General features: G+C 53.7%; 2 protein-coding genes across 4 annotated transcripts in view; both read left to right on the top strand.

The window, feature by feature from the left end:
• The first annotated feature begins 5 nt into the window (after nt 1-5).
• ARHGAP30 (Rho GTPase activating protein 30) lies at nt 6-15,980 on the top strand. 2 transcript variants are annotated; one of them, XM_044916291.1, is made up of 13 exons: nt 6-420; nt 5,898-6,000; nt 8,042-8,186; nt 9,285-9,367; nt 9,524-9,631; nt 10,205-10,332; nt 10,795-10,966; nt 11,046-11,149; nt 11,227-11,304; nt 11,843-12,239; nt 13,088-13,361; nt 13,454-13,997; nt 14,124-15,980. In XM_044916291.1, the coding sequence occupies exons 1-13, from the start codon at nt 324-326 to the stop codon at nt 15,212-15,214; spliced, it is 3,324 nt and encodes a 1,107-aa protein (XP_044772226.1). In that variant the 5' UTR covers nt 6-323; the 3' UTR covers nt 15,215-15,980. The 2 variants fall into 2 exon arrangements, with proteins under 2 accessions (XP_044772226.1, XP_044772227.1); XM_044916292.1 differs by having other exon boundaries at nt 227-420; nt 13,454-13,802; nt 14,568-15,980.
• Nucleotides 15,981-16,973: 993 nt separating this feature from the next.
• USF1 (upstream transcription factor 1) overlaps nt 16,974-18,010 on the top strand; it is a 5,974-nt gene continuing 4,937 nt past the window's right edge. The window contains exons 1-2 of one of the 2 annotated variants that reach the window (XM_021681895.2): nt 16,974-17,084; nt 17,629-17,824. The gene's annotated coding sequence lies outside the window, so the exon portion shown is untranslated. Of the gene's footprint in view, nt 17,085-17,535; nt 17,825-18,010 lie in introns of both variants that reach the window. The other variant, XM_021681894.2, reaches the window with a different exon arrangement.

Raw genomic sequence — 18,010 nt, 5'->3', positions numbered from 1 at the left:
GCTGGAGGAGCTGCACAGCTTCCTGCTCCCCCACGGCTGAGCAGGGCCAGAGGGGCGAGTACCAGCCTGGGCCACGAGACACAGCTTCTTGCCAGGGTCCTGGCAGCTTCCTCTTCCACGGCTACTTCCGCGTAGTAGCCGGGGGGGGGCCCAGAGGCAGGAGCCGCTGCCTGTTGCCCAGGCCACCCTCCACCCCCAGTTTGGAGCCCTGCCCCCTGGGGCCAGGCCAAGCCCAGAGCTGGCTTGGGATCCTATGGGGGGCTGGTAGGGCAAAGGTCCTGGGGGGGCAGAGGTGGCTGGGCCAGGGCCCAGGGGCTCCAGCCATGAAGTCTCGGCAGAAAGGAAAGAAGAAGGGCAGCTCGAAGGAGAGGGTGTTTGGGTGTGACTTGCAGGAACAGCTACAGCGTTCGGGCCAGGAGGGTAAGGAGGCGGCTCAGGGCTGCTGTTGGGTGGGGGGCATGGAGCTTCTGCAGTCCGGTCCAGTCCGAGGGACATGGCGAAGGGGCAGTGGCTTGGGGTCAGCGCCCAGGAAGCTGAGGAGCAGGTGCGGCAGGAAATGTGGCTGAGTAGAGAAGGCAGGGGGCTCCCTTGTGTAACTACCTGGGGATGGGGCGGCTGGGGGTGGGGAGAGGATGGAGAGATGAGAAACTGAGAGAAGTAGGCAAAAGAGAGGCGATGGCATCACTGCTGGGGACAGAGCGGGAGGCTGGGGGGACGACAGGGTCAGCAGATGAGTGGCAGAAGGGCCAACAGGCGGTCCTTGGGTCTGAATGAAAGGAGCAGGAGAAGGGCCCTAGGAAAGTCTGAGGGTGGCACTGGGGAGGATGGGGGTTTCCTGGTTGGAGGAGGGTGCCCAGGGGCGTGGTTGTGGGGCTCTGGGCCCTCTGCAGCCTTGCTGGGCTGCAGGTGAGGGTGTGGGGTGGGATCCCCCCAATCTCCATGACCCTCCCTGTGCCCAGGAGGAACAGGTTCAAGGCGGAGGGCGAGGGGAGAAGCTGCCAAAATGGGGGATGCACGGAAGGGAACAGAGATGCCCTGAGGCTGGGTGGAGGATGGGGTGCAGGGTGCAAAGGAGTGGATGTGGGACTGTCTCTGGGGCCTGTCTACTGCCTCCCTCGGTTCCCCAGAGGGGCTCAGAAGCCCGCGGGAGCAGGGACAACCCTGGGCTCATCCTGGCATGGAGTAGCCACTCACAAACTTAGCTTGATTTGATTTGAAATTGACTGCAGGTATCCTGGCTGCCCAGTCCAGCTTGTTTTTGGCACTTGGAGCTCCTCCCAGAGCAGGGCACGTTTCCCCCCCTCCCCAGCCCACCCCACCCCAATCTGTCATTTCCTCTTTGTCCTCTCCTCTGCTCTGGGCTGTGGCTCCTGCAGTGGAGGGAGGGTGATGGTGGTTCCTAGCTCATTTCCTGCCCTTAGCCCCGCCCCCTTGTCCCCAAACACCTCCTTCCCCTTTTCTCCTCCCCCAGAGGCCCCCATCCCCACTGGCCTCGGTTAAGGGAAACCCCGGGCCCCAAAGCAGAGTGTTACACAGCTTCAGCGGTGAAGGCTCTGCTCTGCCCTTCTCTTCCCACGGGTCGGAGAGTCCGGCTGCCCGCACAGGGCTGACTCCACTACAAGGGATTCCTCTTGAGAACCATGACTCTTGGCCAAGGGCCACATGATCCAATGGGGCTGATGTTCTTCCAGTGCTCTGCAAACCCTCAGTTCGGTCTCCTCACCCCGGTGCTGCCCTTCCCTGTGGCCCCTGGCAACCCCGTGTTACAACACAGACCACCCCCACCCCCCAAGCCAGCCCAGACCCCACTCCTGTGTCCTCTCCCAGCCTTTGCATTCCCAGCAGGTGAGGGGCCTGTTCTCTGAAGGCTTAGACATCTAGGCCTGGTCCTAGTGAATTCCGGAGGAGGAGAGGAGTCCCTCCTGCCCCTCCTCAGAACCTCACCTGAGCCCACGGGTGGCATGATCTCAGCCTCCAGAGCAGCAGTGGCGGCCTCTCCCCATCCCCCCTTCCCCTGGCACAGACAGGTGGGAAGTGAAAGGACAGAGCAACGCTGGCAATGGCTTCTCCCTTTCACCCAAGACTCAGCACGAAAGAAAGCCCACGCTAGTGGAGACCTGTGTTCCTGCTTAATTTATCCTCCCTGATTAGCTTAGTTTTCCCCATCCTTATCTGCTCCATCTCAGCGCCCTCTCCCTGCTCCCGGCCCTAGGAAGGCGGGTCTCTTCCTTCCCCAAGCCCTACCTGTTCTGAGTTCCTCCTTTTCCTAAACTTTATCTTTTTGCTACCTTGTTCAGGTTTCTGATTCTCCAGGTCTCTAAATTCTGGGCTCTCCTCCCTGCCCCTGCGCCCATTCCCCCCGATGTCTCCATTCCTTGACTCCATCACCTCAGCTCTGTCTCTTACTTTCATCTCCCATCCTATGGCTCTGATCTCTATCTCCTTGACTCCCCCCCTCTCTCTGACTGTTATCTCTCCCCTCATCTCCTTGACCCATTTCCTCTGTGGCTCTGATTCCTTAGGCTCTCAAATACTTTCTTTTTCTTTTTCTCCCCCTCCCCTTTTTTTTAGAGAGGTGGTGGGGGAGCGAGAGAGGGAGAGAGAGAGAGAATATTAAGAGGCTCCATGCCCAGCATGGAGCCAGACACGAGGCTTGATCTCACGACCCTGAGATCAAGACTTGAGCCAAAATCAAGAGTCAGATGCTTAGCTAACTGAGCCACCGAGGTGCCCCTTTAAGGGCCTTTTCAGGAGATTCAAAATCACAGAGAACGCAGGATGGGGGAAGATCTGGCTTGGTTGCCATTCCTGTGAAAGGAGCCTAGGCTTTCGGTGACAGTGGACTAGGAGCCAATGGAGCAATGTGGCGGCCAAAAGAGCCGGGGTGGCATTAGGTACCTGAGCATAGAGCAGCAACCCAACTGAGAAGGGTCTGCCCCGTCTCTGCATTCAGTGCTGGGAATCTGAGGGCAGGGCGACCCTGGCAAATGGGCCCGGGTCCTGGAAGGAGGGATGGTGGGTGAACTGTACAGCCAGGACTGAGGCGAGACAAGAGAGGGGACCAGGGTACAAAATTTAACAAAACCCTCACTCTCGGGGCTGCATCAGTGCCCTGGGTTCGATCTTTCTTTCTTCTTTCTTTTTCTTTCTTTCTTTCTTTCTTTCTTTCTTTCTTTCTTTCTTTCTTTCTTTCTTTCTTTCTTTTTCTTTCTTTCTTTCTTCTTTCTTTCTCTTTCAAGTTTATTTATTTATTTATTTTAGTAATCTTTACACCCAGTGTGGGGCTCGAACTTATAGCCCCGAGAATAAGAGTCGCATGGCTCTTGAGCCAGCCGGGAGCCCCTGGGTGGCTCTTTCTTTCTTTTTTTTTTTTTTAAGATTTTTATTTATTTATTTGACAGAGAGAGAGACAGTGAGAGAGGGAACACAAGCAGGGGGAGTGGGAGAGGGAGAAGCAGGCTTCCCGCCGGGCAGGGAGCCGGATGTGGGGCTCGATCCCAGGACCCTGGGATCATGACCTGAGCCGAAGGCAGACGCTTAATGACTGAGCCACCCAGGCACCCCATGGGTGGCTCTTTCTTAAGGAGGCTCTCACTCCCAAGGTTGTGTGTGTTCGCAGTTGGCACCTGCACAGCCCTAGGAGTTGGTGCCTCCTTAAATTCTTCACCCTTGTGCCTTCCTTATCTCACCCAAATCCCGGCTCTGGGGTGCAGGAGGGCAAATGGTGTGGAAACGGGGTCATACAAGGAGGGTTTACAATCGTGGTTGATGGGTTTATTATTTCCTTCATTCTGTATTTCCATCTTACTTAATTACTTAATTTCCCCAAGAACTTGGGATGGAAGTGTGTGGGTAAGCAAGTGCATAGGATTCAGCTCTGTCATAGGAAGGTACACAAAATTGTGACAAAATTGTGATCCAAATCCCAAAATTTTGGGGCACCTGGGTGGGTCAGTTGTTAAGCGTCTGCCTTCGGCTCAGGTCATGATCCCAGGGTCCTGGGATCGAGCCCCACATTGGTCTCCCTTCTCCGTGGGGAGCCTGTTTCTCCCTCTCCCACTCCCCCTGCTTGTGTTCCCTCTCGCTGTGTCTCTCTCTGTCAAATAAATAAATAAAATCTTTTTTAAAAAATCCCAAAATTTTACAAAAAGATAGAATAAAATGCCTGAAGGAATTGTGTTGAAGGAGAAACAAGAAGAAGAGGTAAGATAGGTACCCAGAAGTGCATATCAAGTGATGCTATATGGTTTCTAGATGTGGGCTCTGAGCTTCCTGGTAATTCAAGTAAAGAGATAAACATAATCAGGTATAAAACTCATAAAGCCCATTAGAAAAAAAAAATAGATGGCTAAGGAGAAGCAGCTCTTTCTGACACTGACACGTGAGAGGGATTTCTCTGGTGAGTCTTGGTTAATTGAACTTAGTCTTTTTCTTAGGCAATATTCTCTATTTCAATCTCCAAGGGATGTCACCAAGCCTCAAAACTGATTGAGTACTTCGCTGAGTCATAAATAAACCATTATGGAGCACCTGTTTTGTTTCAACACTGTGCTAAATGCTGGGGAAAATGTTACTATGTGTCAGAGGTGTAGACACAAGAGAAACTAGTGATAACAAAGTGCGGTAGGTACTATAATACAGATAGAAGCAAAGGGTTCAGAATCGGAGGTGATGTTTGAGGTGTGTTTTGAGGGGTCATAGGAGTTGACCAGTCGAAGACAGAGGGAAGGGTATTTTCAGGTAAGGTAATACCAAGGCTTGTTCATGGAGTAGCAAAGAGCTGGATCGGAGGGTTTGTCAGGGAAATGACTGGAGCTGAGGCTGGGATAGCAGCTGGGCCTGGTTTGTGAAGGGTTTAAACATACTGTGCTGAGTTTATATTTCATTCTAGATCTGTGAGGTGAGCAATGAAGATTGGGGTGAAGCAAGATGTTTATGGAGCAAAGGATTTAAGGCAGGGAAGGCTTCAGAAGGATAAATATGTGGCCTTGTGAAGACGGGATTTCATACCTGGTGTTGGAGGGTTTCCTGTGTCTGAGACACCATGTCAGAAAATATGAGAGACATCAAATTGGTCACTCTGTTCGGGCCTCAGAGAGGGCACCAAAAAAGAAAAAAAAATTGGCCACAGTTAGATCTTGTCCTTAAGGAGCTTAAAGTCTAGTAACAGGGGAGGGGGGCCGGGTTGGGAGAGAGAATACAACTTTTTGCACCCTTGTATTTGGATCCTGGCCCTAGCTGGACAATACTAGGCACTTGTTACTTCTTTGACCCTCAGTTTTCTTATCTGGGGACTAGAATACCTAATGCACAGTGCTTGGCACCTAGGCGTTTTTCTCCTGAACTGACCAGTCCCAATTTTGTGTACCTTCCTAGGACAGACCCGATACCCATGCACTTGCTTACAAGAGAGGGTGCTTCACAATAGTCCCTGTCAGCTCTGCCCCATTTGGGTCAGGACAACGAATGTTCCTTCATCTTATACAGAGTGTTCAATAAATGTACTTTCGAGACCTGTCCTGTTACTCCTAATGCCCTTCCAACCAGACTTCTACCCCTTTGAAAATTCTGGAAAACTAGTCATTACAGAGCGACATATTTCAGTTCAATGAAGGCAGAGCTTTCTACCAGGAATGGGCAGTCTGGAGAGTCAGTGCGCCCCCCCTCCCTTGGGGGGATTTATGCAGAGGCTCCAAACCCCGTGGGCAGAGAGATTGCAGAGAGATTGGCAGGCTGGAGCTGATGTCCTCTAAGAATCCTTCTGACAAGTTTTTATTCATGAGCTCTGCTTCCAGTCTCCCCGAACCCCTTCCCCGATGCTTCCATCTCTCAGGTCCCCTGTGGTCTCTGATCTCCCAGACCTGATTTCTCTTTCTCTGCCCCATCTGTGTCCCCAGTGCCGCAGGTGCTAAAGAGCTGTGCAGAATTTGTGGAGGAGTACGGAGTGGTGGACGGGATCTACCGTCTCTCAGGGGTCTCTTCCAACATCCAGAAGCTCCGGTGAGTCAGGCAGTGAGGGGAGGGCTCTATGGGCCAGGAGGACAGGGAGCCAGAGGGGCGAGGGGAAGGGGGAAGGAAAAACATGGGTGCCAGGTGCTGTCTAAGGGAGGCGCTCCGGAGTCTCCTCAGGAAAGGCTGCAACCACGCACCCCATTCCCCCCCAGGCTGGCATGCATGTGTCTACACCGACACATATGTCTCCGCTCCCACATACAACCACCCAGCTTAAAAATTTTCGGATATGATTCACATACCATAAAACTCACTCTTTAAAAATGTACAATCCAGTGATTTCTTTGGTGCATTCACAAGGTCGCACCACCATCACCACTATCTAATTCCAGAACATTTCCTCAGCCCCAAAAGAAACACCCAAAAGCAGTCGCTCCACTTTCCTCCTTTCCCTCAGCCTCTGGAAACCACTGGTCTACCTTCTATCTCTATGACTGTGCTTTCTCTGCACCTTCCATATAAGTGGACTCATATAATTGGAGGCTTTTGTGTCGGGCTTCTTCCCTTAGCATGATTTCAGGGTTCATACAGGTGTCTCAGATGCTGGCACTTCATCTCTTTCTGTGGCTGAATCATATTTTGTTTACCCATCCATCAGCTGATGGACATTTGGGTTGTTTCCATCTCTTGGCTATTCTGAGTAATGCTGCTGTGAACGTTCACGACAAGTCTTCGTGTGGACCTATGGTTTCAATTCTCTGGAGTATAGACCTAGGAGTGGAATTGCTGGGTCATACGGTTACTCCATGTTTAAGTCTTTAAGGAACTGCTGGGCTGCTTTTCCATGGTAGTGCATCATCTCACATCCCCGAGCCTTCCAATTTCTCCACATCTGCCGGCACTTGTTACTGTGTCTTATTATTATTTTTTTTTATTTTATCTATTTGACAGAGAGAGGCACAACGAGAGAGGGAACACAAGCAGGGGGAGTGGGAGAGGGAGAGGCAGGCTTCCCGCGGAGCAGGGAGCCCGATGCGGGGCTCGATCCCAGGACCCTGGGACCACGACCCGAGCCAAAGGCAGATGCTTCACGACTGAGCCACCGAGGCACCCCTACTGTGTGTCTTTTGAATTACAGCCATCCTAGTGGGTGTGAAGTGATACTTCACCTATATTTGCGTTTCCCAATAGCTAGTGACTCAAGCAGATTACTGGTTTGTGTATCTTCTCTGGAGAACTTTCTGTTCAAATCCCTTGCTCGGTTTTAAATTGGGTTATTTGTTTCCTTTGAGTTGTAAGAATTCTTTATATATTCTGGATACTTTTTTAAACGATCGTATTCATTTATGAGAGAGAGAGCAAGGAGAGAACAGCAGCTGGGGATTGGGAGGGGAGGAGGCAGAGGGAAGAGCAGTCTCCCCACTGAGCCAGAAGCCCGATGTGGGGCTCGATCCCAGGACCCCGGGATCATGACCTGAGCCGAAGGCAGACGCTTAACCAACTGAGCCACCCAGGCGCCCCTACGTATTCTGGATATTAAACACTTACCAAGTCTATGATTTGCAAATATTTTCTTCCATTTGGCGGGTTGTCTTCACTTTCTCGGTAGTGTCCTCTGACACACAAAAGGTTGTCATTTGATGTTCAGTGTAATCTATTTTTTCTTTGGCGGCTTGTGCTTTTGGTGTGTTATCCAAGAAACTGTGGCCTGATGCAAGGTCATGAAGATTTACACTTATGTTTCCTTCTAAGAGTTACACTCCTCCGTTTTTACACCTACCCAGAAACATAGGTACATTCATCTCCCCACTTTTATTGAGTCCTACATACCCCACCCTTGCTACTCACACCCACAGCTACATCCCTGACGTGCATGCCTGCTCATGCGCAGCCCCCTTCCCTAGCACCTCCCCCACCCTCACACCCACTCCACGCGGTGACGTATCCATCTATGCCTGCTTGCCCAACAGCCTCCTTCCAAGGCCCGTGCATGTTGACCCTCGACCCTGCCTGGGCCCCTGGGCGCAGCTCTCACCTCTCCCGCCTTCCCCCAGCCCCCACCACTCCTGACCACTCTGCACCTCCCCAGGCAGGAGTTTGAGGCAGAGCGGAAGCCAGACCTGCGGAAAGATGTTTACCTCCAGGACATTCACTGCGTCTCCTCCCTGTGCAAGGCCTATTTCAGAGAACTGCCAGACCCCCTGCTCACTTACCGCCTCTATGATAAGTTTGCTGTGAGTTGAGAAGCAAGGAGGGTGGGAGACAAGGCTGAGGGGTGACTGCTCTGGTTTTGACCTCCCAAGTGTGTCCAGTGCCAGACGGTGTCCTGTGATGCTGAATGACCAAGACCACCTGAGAATGAAAAGACCCCTCCCTGCAAATCCCCCCGGGCCTGCTACCTCCGCCCTCCCGTCCCTCTTCTCTTTGCCCTTCCTTGTAAGGCCTGCAGATCACACACAGTGCCGGGGCGAGACTAGGGTAAAGTAGAACCCAGACAGCAGAGGGCCCTTGGAAATCACCTAGACCAGAGCTTCCTTACATTTAAGAGAATGAGAACCCTTCTTAGAAGTCAGCACTTTTTCAGGCATGCCCCTCCAGGAGCAGATTGTATGTCGAACATCTTTGGAATAAGAAAACACATGACAAAAATGCTATCTTGAATTCAGTAACATTTTACAAATAAGTTGCATCTTATTGAGCGGAATAGCATTTAGAAATCCAGAATAGCAGCCCACACCATTCAGGCCACACAGGCTAGACTGGGTGGGCACAGGCCTTCCTGGGCACCTTGGGATAACTACACAGCCCCTGGAGCACCCACAGGGAGGGACCACCAAGGTAGTCCTGTGCCAGAGCCTTCTGAGGAGGATGCTAAGGCAGAATGGCAGGAAGTTGCTCAAGGTCACAAAGCTATTAAGTGGCATAGTCAAGACCCAGCTGCAGGACTTGTAGGCCCCAAATTCTGAGCTCTGTCTGCTATGTCAGCATCCTTCGAAAGATCTGGGGTGGGGGATGGTGGGGGTACTGCACAGAATTGTTTCTGAGAGTCGGGCTCAGTGCTCCCAGGAGTAAGCAGGGGCAGAGCTGACTTGTTTGTTTGTTTTTTTAAGATTTTATTTATTTGTCAGAGAGAGCGAGAGAGCGCCCAAGCAGGGGGAGGGGCAGGCAGAGGGAGGGAGAAGCAGGCTCCCCGCTGAGCAAGGAGCCAGATGCAGACTCGATCCCAGGACCCTGGGATCATGACCTGAGCTGAAGGCAGACACTTAACTGACTGAGCCACCCGGGTGCCCCAGAGCTGACTTGTTTCTTGAACCTTCCTCCCATCCTCCCAGGATGCCGTGGGAGTGCAACTGGAGCCTGAGCGCTTGATCAAGATCCTAGAGGTGCTTCGAGAACTCCCTGTCCCAAACTATAGGTGCGTGGGGCTCCCCCGCTCCCAGAGTCCCAACCACCCCCAAACAGCCCTGGGGTCTTGACTTGTCTCTTCTCTTCCGGCTCCCAGACCTCCATCCTACCCCTGCCCTAGGTGTCTTCTGTCTGACCCTTAGCCCCTGATGCCTCCTTTCTGCAGGACCCTGGAATTCCTCATGCGACACTTGGTGCACATGGCCTCATTCAGTGCTCAGACCAACATGCACGCCCGCAACCTGGCCATCGTGTGGGCCCCCAACCTGCTCAGGTGGGCACATGGGTGAGCAGTGGGTGGGGGTCTGGGCACAGCCTAGCCCCAGAGGCTGCTCGGGAATGGGGGTGTCTGTGTGGGTGCACTGGAGAGGGCTGTGGGGGTCTTGCCGAGCCCAGAGAGAAACAGGAAGGTTCAGAAGTACATTGAGTGGGATGCGGTTTACCCACTGGACACAAGGCCTTTGTGTCTTCTTACACTGTATCACTGAGCTTGGGGACTGGAACAGGAAGAGTCCTTGTGGAATGTTTGTTGAGCAAACATCTTACAGTCTCTTGGAGAACTAGCCTGCATATCACTCTCTGTGATGCAAGGCAGACTGTAAGAAATCCTGATATTCATTATAACAAGGCACTCTCGTGTGCAAAGGAAATAGAGATTAATTCTGAGGGGGGTGTCCAAGAGGGCTTCCTGAAGGAAGTGGCATTTGAGACTTGAATCATGCATGTAGTTTAAGAGGTGGAGATGAGGTTAAGGGCATGCAGGGGAGAGGGTTTAGGGTATTTTTAGGGAGAATTCCAATGGGGAAGTACGGTGGGACTGGAGGGGAATAACTCCACATCTCCACAGGTCTAAGGACATAGAGGCCTCCGGCTTCAATGGGACAGCAGCCTTCATGGAGGTGCGCGTGCAGTCCATCGTGGTTGAGTTCATCCTCACACACGTGGACCAGCTCTTCGGGGGCGCTGCTCTCTCTGGTCAGTGTCCCTCCCACCCACCACACCACCACACTCTGCTGGAGTCATGTCAGAGTGACAGAGGGCTTCAGAGGTCACCTAGTTCAGTCTCCATGTTCTGCAGATGGGAGAACTGAGTCTCATGGAGGGATGTTGCTTATTGTCACATGGAGAAGACCCTGGGGAGACGATGGTGTAGTCTGTACTTGAGCAGACCCCTCCCGCAGCCATCCTGGTTCTTGGGGCTACTGACTGATCATTCCCACCCCTAGCCCACAGGGCCAGTGTCCTGGGATCTCCTGCCCCATGTCCCTGAGGATTCCCTCTTGAGGAGCTAGACACAGAGGGTCTGCTTCCAAAGGCCTCTGAGTATACCCATAGCGTGGTAGTTAGCTGGTGAGTGGGGGGTGCCGTGAGGATCTGGATACCTGAAGCCCTCTCTCATCTCTGTTCTTGGCTGGCCAATTCCTCTTCTTTCCCTAGGTGCGGAGATGGAGAGTGGATGGCGATCACTTCCAGGGGCCCGTGCATCAGGCAGCCCCGAAGACCTTATGCCCAGGTCCCTGCCCTACCACCTGCCTAGCATCCTGCAGGCTGGTGACGGACCCCCACAGATGCGGCCCTACCACACTATCATCGAGTTTGCAGAGCACAAGTAAGGCCTCCTTCCTGGGCCCTCCTCCCCTACACTGACCACCAGGCTCCAACCCTAATGTTTTCTCTATTCCCTCCAGGAGAAAGGGGTCTTTGAAGGTCAGGAAGTGGAGATCTATCTTCAATCTGGGTCGCTCTGGCCACGAGACCAAGCGTAAACTTCCCCGGGGGGCTGAAGACAGGGGTAAGTCTGCAGTGATGTAGGGGGGCTCTGCTGAAGGGGTACCAGACCCTGGCTCTACAAACATCCGTGTCTTGCAGAGGACAAATCCGAGAAGGGGACTTTGCGGCCAGCCAAGAGCATGGACTCACTGAGTGCTGCAGCTGGGGCCAGTGATGGTGAGTATAGGTGTGCACTCGGTGCGTGTGTGTGCGTGCATGCACAGGCTGGTGAACACCTGTGTGCAAGCATGTCTGTGACTGTGTCTGCAAAGGAATAACAGTATTAGGGATGAGCCCATAGTGTGTGCATTCCTGTGTGTTTGTGTCTGTGCACGTGGCCATGTGTGCTAATTTCAAAAATATATAACGAGTGCCTATGACACACCAGCCGCAGTCCCAGATGTTAGGTTTAGTAGTGAGTTTGTCATCTAATCAATTGGTGTGTTCATATGAGTGTACATAGAGGTTCAGAGTGGTGTGTGTGTGATGGCCAGTGAGTGTATCTGCAGAGAGGGAAGGGGGTTCCTAAGTTAGTGTAGGTGCACTGTCTGGCTGTGGAGCATTCGCAGGAGTGGCCCAGGGAAGCTGGACCGGGTGCCCTCCAGGCTGTTCTGGCTCTCAGGCTTGAGAAAGCAGGGGACATCCGCCAGAGCCTTCCCGAGGTGTCTGGGCCCCTTGCAGCTGAGCTTATCACTCTCCTCTCTCTCCTCCACAGAGCCAGAGGGGCTGGTAGGACCCAGCAGTCCCCGGCCAAGCCCACTGCTGCCGGACAGCTTGGAGAATGATTCTGTGGAGGCAGCAGAAGGTGAACAGGAGCCCGAGGCAGAGGCCCTGGGTGGCACAAATTCTGAGCCAGGCACGCCACGAGCGGGGCGGTCAGTGATCCGCGCCGGGGGCAACAGCCGTGCAGAGCGCTGTGTTGGAGTCCACATCTCGGACCCCTACAATGTCAACCTCCCTCTACACATCACCTCCATCCTCAGCGTGCCCCCAAACATCATCTCTAACGTCTCCTTGGCCAGGCTCACCCGTGGCCTTGAGTGCCCCGCCCTACAGCCCCGGCCAAACCCTGCCTCTGGCCCTGGCCCTGGCCCCCCAGGTGAGGCCCCAGGGATTTCCCAGGACTGGGAGAAGGGACTAGAACTCTGAGCTGAAGCTCTGATGCCAGGGATCTGTCCTGGGAATGGCAGAGGCCTCGGGCCTTGGGCTTTGGGTGGTCACCTTCAGCTGCCTCCCTGGATTCCAGATTGGAGGGATCCAGTAATATTATCAGGTTCTGTGAAATTCATGGAGAGAGGATCTCTGGCATCCCTCAGATCACTGATATACCCAAGAATGGGAGTCTGTGTCAGACATATACAGTAGGGATTACTAAGTACAAGGTGGGGATATATAATAGATGATGGTAAAAATAATAATAATAATAATAATAATAATGGTATTAATACTAATAGTTAACATTTATTGAAGGTTTACTATGCGCCAGGTGCCGTGATAAGGACTTTGCAGGCATCAGCTTATTTCATTCTCAAATAATCTTATGATACAGTTACTGTTGCTTGCAGTGGAACCGGAGACCTAGGTTAAACTATTTGCTGTTGATTTAGGTTGGAGGTGGCAGAGCTGGGATCTTAGACAAATCTGAGTCTTGCTTTCCTCATATTTAAAATGAGGATAAATACCCTACATTATAGAGTTGTTTTGTGGGGGAAAAATAAGATAATGCCTTGTGAAATATACAGCCTGGTGCCTGGCAGCTGGTGGGAGCTCAGTCAAGGCAGCTATAAGCCAGTAGTTAGGGATATTGATCTGAGAGGATCAGCCACATGGAGTATCTAGGCTGGCCCTGTATGTAGCAATGTTAGGAAGTGTTGGCCCTGTACGTAGCAGTGTTAGGAAGACCCACATTGGAAAGGATCGAGGCTGGTCTTCATCTTTGTGTTCCTGAGAATACCTTTCTCCCAACAGATGAGAAGTTGGAGGCAAGTTCAGCCACAGGTCCCCTGGCTGAGAGTGGCCCAGAGGACATGGCCCCTGCCCTGGAGGACTGCCTGTCCCAGGAGGTGCAGGATTCCTTCTCCTTCCTAGAGGACTCGAGCAGCTCAGAGCCTGAGTGGGTGGGGGTGGAGGATGGGGAGGTGGCCAAGGCAGGAGCAGCAGGAGCAGCCTTCTCCCCTGGGGAGGACGACCCTGGGATGGGCTACCTGGAGGAGCTCCTGGGAGTTGGGCCTCAGGTAAGGAGGAGCTGTGCTGGGTTTGGGGGTGGTAAGGAAGCCAGAGGGTGGACAGGGCCACCTGGTCCTGAACCCCAGTGCTATGCCTACAGGTGGAGGAGTTCTCTGTGGAGCCACCCCTGGATGACCTGTCTCTGGATGAGGCGCAGTTTGTCCTGGCTCCCAGCTGCTGTTCCCCGGACTCTGCTGAACCCAGGCCCGAAGGAGAGGAGGAAAGTGGGGAGGAAGTCTTCCTGAGTGCCTATGATGACCTAAGTCCCCTTCTGGAGCCCAAACACCCAACCTGGGAGGGTCCAGGAAATCTGGAGGAAGAGACAGCAGGGTGTGGAAGACAGGGGGCTCCAGGGCAGGCTGAGGGAGAGCAGGCATGCTGCAAAGTTGGGGAGGACAAGGAGGCTGAGCCTGAAAGCACATGGGACATCAGGGAGGAGGCTGAGGGGAGTCCAGAGAGTGAGGTGGAGGATGGAGAGGCAGGTGAGGAAGGAAGGCAGGCTGGGGGAAGCCAAGAGATGATGGCCAGTTTGCAAGAAGGGAGTAGGAAAAAGACAGAGGTCAAGGGAGAGGAGTCCAAAGGTCAGCAGGAGGATGAGAGTATGGAGGAAGCTAAGGATGTGGAGGGAACCGGAGGAGAGCAGGGCAAAGACAAGCAGATGGAAAGAAAGACTGAGAGAGAGGAAGACGCTGAGGAAGGAGAGGAAAGAAAGACTGAGAGAGAGGAAGACGCTGAGGAAGGGGAGGAAAGAAAGACTGAGAGAGAGGAAGACGCTGAGGAAGGAGAGGAAAGAAAGACTGAGAGAGAGGAAGACGCTGAGGAAGGAGAGGAAGGCCAGGTACAAGCCAGAAGCGACCCAAAGTGTAGGGTCCAGGAAAACCAAGTTGCTGAGGAGAGCTGGGAAGTTGTACACAAACAAGAGGCTGAAGGAGGCAGAGAGGATGAGTTTAAAGGACAGAAGGGGCAAGAGGACCAAGAGGCAAGAGAAGACCAAGGAGATGGTGAAGATGGCAGAAGCCCAGAAGCAGCAGCTGAAGGAGAAGGGGAGATCAGCATGGACCAGGAGAGTGGGGATGGAGAGTCTGAGAGAGACCAGGGGGCTGGAGGTGACCATTTAGGAAAGGACTCCCTTCCTGAAGGGTCACATGTAGAGTCCCTGGAGGTTGACAGTGCCAAAGAGGGCAATTCCCAGTCCTCTGAGTCAGAACAGGCAGCCCCACAGCCACCCCAGCCAGAGGAGATGGAGCCTGAGGGACAGCCCAGTCCAGAGGGCTGCAATCTGTGCCCCTGTCCTCTTGGCTCGGCTAGTGGTGTGGGCATGCGCCTGGCTTCCACCCTGGTTCAGGTCCAACAGGTCCGCTCTGTGCCTGTGGTGCCCCCCAAACCACAATTTGCCAAGATGCCTAGTGCAATGTGTAGCAAGATCCATGTGGCACCTGCAAACCCATGCCCGAGGCCTGGTCGGCTGGATGGGACTCCTGGGGAAAGGGCTTGGGGGTCCCGAGCCTCCCGTTCCTCTTGGAGGAATGGAGGCAGTCTTTCTTTTGATGCTGCTGTGGCCCTAGCCCGGGACCGCCAGAGGACTGAGGCTCAGGGAGTTCGGCGGACCCAGACCTGTACTGGGGGTGGGGACTATAGCCTCATCCCCAGAACCTCCCCCTGTAGTATGATCCCTGCCTATTCTTCTCGGCCACTTAGCTGCCTGGAGCTCCCACCTGAAGACACAGAAGGGTCTGGACACCGAAGTCGGCATAGTCTGCCCCCCAGGGAACCCCAGCCCCCTGTCCCTCTTCTGTCCCCCCAGCGCCGATCGTATGCATTTGAAACACAGGCTAACCCTGGGAGAGGTGAGGGACTGTGAGTAGGACCATAGCACTGGGCAAAGAGGACAGTAAGTTGTTTCCAATCTCCAGGGTCCCAGACTAGCTGTCTCTTCTGCAGCCTGAGCAGCTGGAGTGCCCAACACCATAGGCTTTGACCCTCCAGCTTCTCTTTTTGACTGTGGGAAGCATTGCCTCAGTTGGTTTACCTGAGTTTGTCTCAGACACAAAGCACTCACTTATCCCTTTGGATATTCCCAAGAAAGTCACCAAGATCCTGTTATGAGGGAGTGGGGTCATTGGTCAAAGGGAATGTAGAGTAGGCAGAATACTTAGAGGTTTTTCAAAGTGAAGAATGAAGAGGGAACTCCAGCAAAGTTCCTGCCTCCCTCTGAGGCTGTGCACTTCCCTTCATGGAAGCCCAGGGTGGAGGAGGGGAGGGCCAGGTCAGAGCCTGTCACACATAAACACTTCTGAACTGCCCATCCTAATTCTGCTCTTGGATACCTCCAGACCCTCTTAGCTCTAGATTAGGAGGAACACATCAAGGAGCTCGTGGAAGGCCTCAAAGGCCTCAAAGGAGGGACTGGCCCCCTTTCCAGAATCTCTCCCCTCTGCTTCCAGTCACCTTTAGGAAAAGAGGCCTTGTACGGATCTCCCTGGCTTCTCCTTTTTCCTCTGGAATAAATTCCTCCTATTTCAGGGAAGGGAAATGGCATAACTCAGGCCATGGTCAGGCTTCTCCAGACAGGCTGGGGCCACAGGTTCCATTCTAGTAAGAAGCAATGTCTCCGAATAAATGTTGTACTTTTATATGGAAACTGTGGAGTCTCATTATTCTTATTAGAGTCGTAGGTGATAGGGATCGCATTTTCGTGTTTGGCAAAACGTCCTTTTGCTGTTGTTGTTTGGGTGCTCTTTCTCAGTTGTTGTCATGGAGACCCATGGCTAGAAACTGGAGCTAGGTTCACGGTGGTCAGGAAATGAGGAAGAGAAACTTGTATTTACATAATGCTAGTTATCTACCAGTAAAGGCTAGGTATTCTACAAGCAAAGAATCTATGCCCTTTAGTTACTCCACATAACAGTTCTGTAAGGTTGGTACTGGTATCTCCATTTTACAGATAGGAGACCTGTAAAATGAGGTCAGTTAGGGAGGCTGATTAAGTCAAAGGCTTGCCGAAGATCTCAGAGGTAAGAAGTGAGAGCGGCAGGTTTGAGACCCGAGTTCGTCTGGCTCCAGAGGCTAAACTCTTCTCATCACACCACACTGCTCCAGATCCAGTAAGGGTAGGTCTTAACTGAGAGGAACAGGAATCAAGATCCTTCTCACGGCAGCTGAAAGCCTCACAAAAACTCGAAGCTCTGGAGGTCTTTGGGTGAGTAACTGCTGACGCTAATACAAAAGAGTATACCCATAACTGTCCTCCTCTCCAGTGGACACCAAAAGAGGGTCCTGATCCAAGATGGCCTCCCAAGTGGCCCTTGTTAAAGATGGCGCCTCCGTCCGACTTCCTTCCCTTTGATCTAAGCCTGCCTCGCTCCCTTCTACCCCTAAAAACGCCCTGTCCAGGAGAAAGATGGTAGCACACATTAGTTGTCTTTCTCCCGTTCTTGCCGAGAGCGACAAAGACTTCAGTGTCATTCTCCGCGGATCCCAGGAAGTTCCTTCGTCTCCGCCCCGGCGACATCCCCACCCATCCGCATCTTCCAGCCTCATCAAGCGGGAAAGACCGGAAGCGGGGCGGCTCAGGGGCTGAGGAGGCTGGGCGGGTCGAGAGAGACACTTCCGCCCCTCACCAACATGGCCGCAGGCCGGGAGTGCGCATGAGCAGCTGTCCATGGAGCTCTCCGAGTCCGGAGAGACAGAACACGGTCTGGGGAGATCGGCGGCCTCGGCGGCCTCGGCCGGTGAGTTCGGGACCGGACGCGAGTCGGGGGTCTGGAGGCTGGGTGGGCCGGCAGGCAGGGCAGCCTTGATTTTCTTCCCGTTTTCAGGTGGCGGACCTCCCGGGAAGGAAGCCTTTGTTTTGAGGGAGGGGGCCGTGCCCGCTGCTTTCTCTCCCGCCCCCCTTTGTGGGCCGAGCGCACTCCCCGCCCCCGAGCGCGCGCGTCCCCGCCCTCCTGCGCTGCCAGCCGCGGACCGGGACCGCGGGCCCGCCGAGCCCCGCGCCCTTTCCTGGCCGCCGTGCGCAGCGCCGGGCCGCGGGCCGAGCGCGGCGGCCGCCCGGACTCCCGGGCTCGCGGGCTCGCGGGCTCGCGCCTGCCGGCTGCGGGGCCTGCGGGGAGACGCCGCCTTCTCGGGCAAGGTCGGGGCGCCGGACTTCTCTCGGGACTTGGTGATTTTCCCCTTTGTGTCCAGACGTAGCAGGGGCTCTTGCTGGGCCCTCCTGGCCCGAGCGTGCACGCCACAACATCCTGTCCGCGTTTCCGTGTCGCATCCCCTAATGCTCAGGAAATGCTTCCGGATGTCCAACTAAGATTTGAATAAGCAGCCCGACCCGGTTGCTGGGTGTCCTCAGAGGCTGCCCCTGGCTGACAGCTGTGGGCGATAGAGACGCCTCCTGTGCCCTGCCGTCTCTTCCATCGCCTCCTCCTGCAGTCAGCGCAGAAGCCTCGGAGGGGCCCTTCGTAGGTTTGAGGATGGACAGGTAGGTGGTACCGAAACGCTGGTGCTACTTCCCCTTAGGGACTGGGATCTTCTTGCAGCGTTACTTCCTCCGGACAGTTTCACTTTCAGTTCTTTTTTTTTTTTTTTTTTTCCTTTTTTCTTTTTTTTTTTTTTTGTTTTTTGGGTTTTTGGTGTTTTTGGTTTTTTTTTTTTTCAAACTTTCCTT

The sequence above is a fragment of the Neomonachus schauinslandi genome, chromosome 6 (assembly GCF_002201575.2).
Source record: "Neomonachus schauinslandi chromosome 6, ASM220157v2, whole genome shotgun sequence".
Lineage (NCBI taxonomy): Eukaryota > Metazoa > Chordata > Mammalia > Carnivora > Phocidae > Neomonachus > Neomonachus schauinslandi.
This window is presented reverse-complemented; position numbering and strand designations above follow the sequence as displayed.

What these genes read in the sequence shown, in the direction of transcription:
- ARHGAP30 (XM_044916291.1), top strand. Translation starts at nt 324, where the DNA reads ATGAAGTCTCGGCAGAAAGGAAAGAAGAAGGGCAGCTCGAAGGAGAGG. An exon ending in ACAGCGTTCGGGCCAGGAGG is followed by an intron (nt 421 to 5,897) that starts GTAAGGAGGCGG and finishes CTGTGTCCCCAG; the next exon opens with TGCCGCAGGTGCTAAAGAGC. An exon ending in CGGGGGCGCTGCTCTCTCTG is followed by an intron (nt 10,333 to 10,794) that starts GTCAGTGTCCCT and finishes TTCTTTCCCTAG; the next exon opens with GTGCGGAGATGGAGAGTGGA.